This window comes from Dipteris shenzhenensis, chromosome 8 (assembly GCF_047967505.1).
Source record: "Dipteris shenzhenensis isolate YYH24624 ecotype China chromosome 8, Dip_SZ_1.0, whole genome shotgun sequence".
In the NCBI taxonomy this organism is placed as follows: Eukaryota; Viridiplantae; Streptophyta; class Polypodiopsida; order Gleicheniales; family Dipteridaceae; genus Dipteris; species Dipteris shenzhenensis.
In genome coordinates this window covers 32,863,284-32,868,015 of record NC_141603.1, presented here as the reverse complement: position 1 = coordinate 32,868,015, position 4,732 = coordinate 32,863,284, and the positions used below count along the sequence as shown (strand labels likewise).

At 47.6% G+C, this 4,732-nt stretch overlaps 1 protein-coding gene across 1 annotated transcript; it reads right to left on the bottom strand.

Moving 5' to 3' along the window:
- Positions 1-216: 216 nt before the first annotated feature.
- On the bottom strand, positions 217-3,624 carry LOC147899399 (3-epi-6-deoxocathasterone 23-monooxygenase CYP90D1-like). The gene is made up of 9 exons (XM_087377718.1): positions 3,413-3,624; positions 2,670-2,994; positions 2,379-2,528; positions 1,997-2,266; positions 1,756-1,842; positions 1,324-1,402; positions 1,096-1,205; positions 876-994; positions 217-575 (listed from the first exon to the last, which is right to left on the bottom strand). The coding sequence occupies exons 1-9, from the start codon at positions 3,622-3,624 to the stop codon at positions 464-466; spliced, it is 1,464 nt and encodes a 487-aa protein (XP_087233844.1). The 3' UTR covers positions 217-463.
- Between the last annotated feature and the right edge of the window lie 1,108 nt (positions 3,625-4,732).

The window sequence follows — 4,732 nt, the reverse complement described above, 5'->3', positions numbered from 1 at the left end:
TTACAACAGATTTGTATGTTGCAACACATTTACAAGTTATATATAAGGTAGCATTTCATATCATTTGTGAATCTTGTATGGATTTTCCTAACTACGTACTAACATCAGATCAGTGACTTAACATTTCCTAAATATGACAGTCATGATTGTTGCATGTCAATGCTGTCCATCGATATCGTTTTGTCGAGTTGTAATCTATATTTGAAGAGGAAGGGATCGAATGCATGATTTGATCAAGATCCGCATCTGCAACAGGTTTTGCTCAATCCTTCGAGCGATTGATCGGCTGCAGGCTTTCGATCATAGATGAAGACAGAATGTCGTCGAGTTGTTTAAGCGACAACAAGACGTTAATGCGCAATCGGTTCTTCGATTGTTAGAGGCGTTGCATAGCTTGCTGTGAAATGCAACTGGCTGATGGGTTACATATAATGTGTATAAGATTTTGCTGTGTTTTTATAATTCACTCTTCGTGTCTCGATCTTTGATGCAAAATCTCCACCCTTATCGGTAGCCTTCTCGCAAGCTTCACGAACGGGAAGTTCGTCACCATGTCGGTAATCTCCGCTTCCCATCTGCACCCACATTTCCGTTCCTCATCAGTCACTTCAATTACTAATTGCTTCTTTACTTCTCCAATTCCTAAATCGAGAGAAAATTGCTCATAATGGTTAGCCGGCAGACTTGCACGGCGTAGATCTCTTCCTAAGATCAGCTAGGGTGCAACCATCCCGACGTATCGATCTTGCATCAGCGTTTACTGGAGAATTTCTTGGGAATGGAATCAGAGAAGTAGAATCGAGCGCCCGAACGCTAGGCATTGTGATTGAATTGAAGGACGATGAGACGGACGAGGAGGGTCGACCTCCCATTACCGGAATCGAGTGACCAGATGATGCAGAAAGACGACCGCCTCGAGACGTGCGATGTCGATTCCGGCACAGTATCTTGGGCCTCCGCCGAAAGGAGTATAGTTTGTGGCGACCACCTTTTCCTAAAGAAATGGAAGTCACACGACATGATCGAAATGGAGATCAATGCAATGACGGAATTGAGACAGAATGGAGAAAAAAGGGATCAATGTGCAGTACACACATGTTGCCACCGCCAAGGGTTGAATGTCTCCGCGTCGGAGAAAAGGTTGTTATCGAGATGGACTCCTCGGAAGAACGGAAACACCGCCCAGCCCTTGGGGACTACAAAATCTGCTCAGTCAAGAAAAAGAGTTTGCGTTCCCAACAATCAGGATCTGGCCGTGACGATCTCAACAGGAAATCCATTGTTTTAACATACACAAATTGGTCTTCGGCGAAGGCTTTTCACCTTTGATCGGGACGTCCACCAGCGCCTTGCGAATCACTCCCTTTACGATATTCCCCATCCTCAGAGTCTCACTCAGGACCTGCAGATCGACCAAAATGAAGACCGAAAGTAAATGTTAGAGTACGTCCACTCTTTAGTCGTCCATTCTGTTGCTCAGAACAGACTCGATTCAGTTCAAGTAGCTCCGATTCATGAATTGCAATATAGAAACGAAATCGATCTTGCATAAACTGAAACTTGCGTCGTTAGATTCAAGTCTTTCATGATCGAAATAATCTAACTTAGGTCTTTAGTAGAGCTACAGCTGCTGATCATGCGGAGTCGATGGTTAGTTCGACAAGCATTCTTTCTTGTCGCGCACAAGCAAGATAGATCTCGTTTGCTTTTGAATAAAGAACGCAACAGCAGCTGAAGTATTAATTGAGCTTTTACGTAGTGAGTGAAGGGCAGCTGCAATAGATAATGCCTCCATGTCAACTTCTCCCCCTTTGTTCTTTCCATCAGATCGAAATTTTCAGCCTGTTTAATCAACACCACGTCGTTCCCGTCAGCAGCATTTCGTTTCTGTCTGAGATTTGAAAGATATTAAAAATGATTTCACGAAGTTATACTCAATCTTCCGTCTATTGCTGGTAAGCAATTTCTATCATCGGTTTATAAAATAGGCGCGTACTCTCAATTCTTGCAGTGCCTTCGGGCATTCCATGAGAAACTTTACAGCGAGTGTCATGAGCATTGCGACAGAGTCCTCTGACGGGAAGAGGAAGGTGACAATGTTATCAGTGATAAGCTCGAAAGGAAACTTGTCTCCATGCGCATTTTTCTCCTCGAGGAGCACACCCAGCACGTCCTGCGCTCCAATATTGAAGCTGGAGGTATCTGGGCGGTTGCGCTGTCTATCGTCGACCATCTCTTCGATCATCTTCACCATTCGCTCCCGAGCCTGATGACAAATTTCGCCATGCCAGCATAAGATTAACATCAAGAGCTGGACGTCGATAATGCTACCTCAGCTACAAGTACGTGGAATTGAGAACGATTCCTCCAAATCAAACCTGTAATGAACGGGAAAAAGAAGTCCCAGGGAGTTTGATGGGCAGCGAGACGACGCCGGCGATATATTTGTGGAACTCGAACCGCAAAGTCTCGGTGGTGGCACCGGGGCCGAGGCCGAGGAGAACTTTGGCCGTAACAATGAAGCTGATCTGCGAGGTGCAAATTGAGGTGAGAAATTTGGGATGGGAAAACATTGCGAGCTTGCTTCAATTGCACAAATTCTACAAAGATAACGAAGGATGGGAACATCGGGCGCAAATAGACAATCGGTGTTCTTGCACAGAACTCACCTTCTTTGCTTCCTCCTCTACATACACGAGCTGCCCGCCTTTCCAAAGGCTCATCGACTCTCTCACATACGCCTCGATATCTTCTGTAATATGATCTTTGAACTCCGGCGACTTTAGCAATGTTCCAATCAGCCCGTGTACCCTCTTGTGTAGATTGCCTTGCAGGCTTAGAATGGCCCATTTTCCCCAGAGTTCCTTCAACGAAGGAGGGTAATCTGGCACGAAGAGCCTCCCGTCGTTGTTGAGAATGAAGCGGTTCACTTCTGGATCCAGCGACACAATCGTAGGCTTTCCGAAGAGGTGCGTCTTGAAGATGCGGCCATAACTGTTCATCATCCAAGCATAGCAAAGGCATATTCTACCGTGAGTATCGCCACAACAGACAAATAACCGTCGAGCATCAATCTGATGAAGTTGTGTCTCATTATGTTGTCCTATCCCGTGTCATGCTATCTCCTTAAACGCTTGCATGCTTTGGAATTGCAGAGCAGATTGATCTGTGTAAAATTTGCGAGTTGCAGCAGAATCAACTGACTAACTCAGCTTGCCAATGGGATTTGTGATTCTAGCAACGCGGAACATAAGAGACAAAAACATACAGCATCTTTGACGCGCTGGCTAGCCATCTGTACAGGCCGGTTGATGACGCACGAGATTCCAATTGGGCTGTGGACTAAAGGGCAATACACAACAGGGGATGCATATATTGACGAGAGGTAAAAGAGCGTTGATGGAAATCTTACCGCGCCCGTCGATCGTTGACGAAATTGTCCGGGTCAGGGGAGCGATACGAAGCGATGAATTGCAGGGACTCGCCGAGCAGCGGCCAGCCGAAGGTGCCTCGAGGAATTTTGTGCTGGAGGCGGCGAGCAAGGCAACGACGATTGCAGAAGCTGAGCCACAAATTAGCAATGGCTGCGAGGAGGATTAAGGCAGCGGAGCAGTACAATAACATGGAGGCGGTTCGAAATGCATTAGCAAAGTCCATGATGGTGGAGAAGAATATGACGAGCGATTTTCTGTGCATGGACGGCGAAAGAGGCTTTTGTAATCGAAACGATGGAGGTACTACTACTGCTGTTGCAGCAGAATTAGCGGCTGCAATCAGCGAAGAGAGATGTGGCGATGGATTCGTTGCAGGAGCTATGAAAGATTTGCGGCGCAAACTTTGATGTACGATAGGTGAGCTAAACCGGTCGATCAGCAAGCAGTACAGGCGATGGTGTGCATTGCGAGCTTGACGAAAACATGCAGAGTGCGTCGCTCAGTCTGTCGTAGTTACGACCGTCGATCCGTCGTTCGACAGAGGCTCCTGCGGCAATGCGTATACGTACGTCGGTGGCCGGAGGGAGAGCCGGAGAAAGAGATCAGAAAATCTGTTGTCGAATTTCTGTCGTCGCTCGTTCGGTGTCGATCGAATTCGAGCCGTGTTTCGATCGACTGGGTTTTGCGAAGAACGTCGACTACCGGTTCTCTTTCGATGAGTCTGATGATCTCGATGTTTAAGGAAGCGTCTTGTCGCCACAAAAGCACGTCAGCAGACCAAGACAAGATCGAGCATCTACTTACTTAAGCTCCAGAGTCCAGAGCTCGGCTCTCGCCAGCTACAAGCCTGCAACCTCGAAGCAGCTTGGATGCGGCCAGCGCGTGGAGCTGTCGCCACCCATCGACAACCTTTCCTCCTCCTCTCTCTCTCTCTCTCTCTCTCTCTCCCCGATCATCTGCAACGAACCCTTGCTCAACTTCTCTGTGTCTATAAACATCAACCTCGCCAAATTAGATGAAAACCTGTCTGCAACACTCTCTCTCTTTCTCTCCGTCTCTCTCTCTCTGATCTCTGTCTCCGTGCCTCGCTGCGCTTTCTTCTATCCGGCGGATCACCTCAATGTCTGCGAAATGCTTCTTCACATGTCACCGCCTCATTCAGCTTTCGCCACCCCGCGACAAGCTTCTTCCTCCGTGATTCTCTCTCCCTCTCGCGCTCTCTCTCTCTCTCTCGGTCGCTCGATCTATCTGCCGAGCATCACCCGCAGACTATAAGTAATAAAAAGCTCCCGAGTCCC

Coding starts and splice junctions, on each gene's coding strand:
- LOC147899399 (XM_087377718.1), bottom strand. CDS start 3,624: ATGTTATTGTACTGCTCCGCTGCCTTAATCCTCCTCGCAGCCATTGCT. Junction 1,206..1,323: donor GGTGGACGTCCCGATCAAAG/GTGAAAAGCCTT, acceptor TTGACTGAGCAG/ATTTTGTAGTCCCCAAGGGC. Junction 995..1,095: donor ACCCTTGGCGGTGGCAACAT/GTGTGTACTGCA, acceptor CCATTTCTTTAG/GAAAAGGTGGTCGCCACAAA.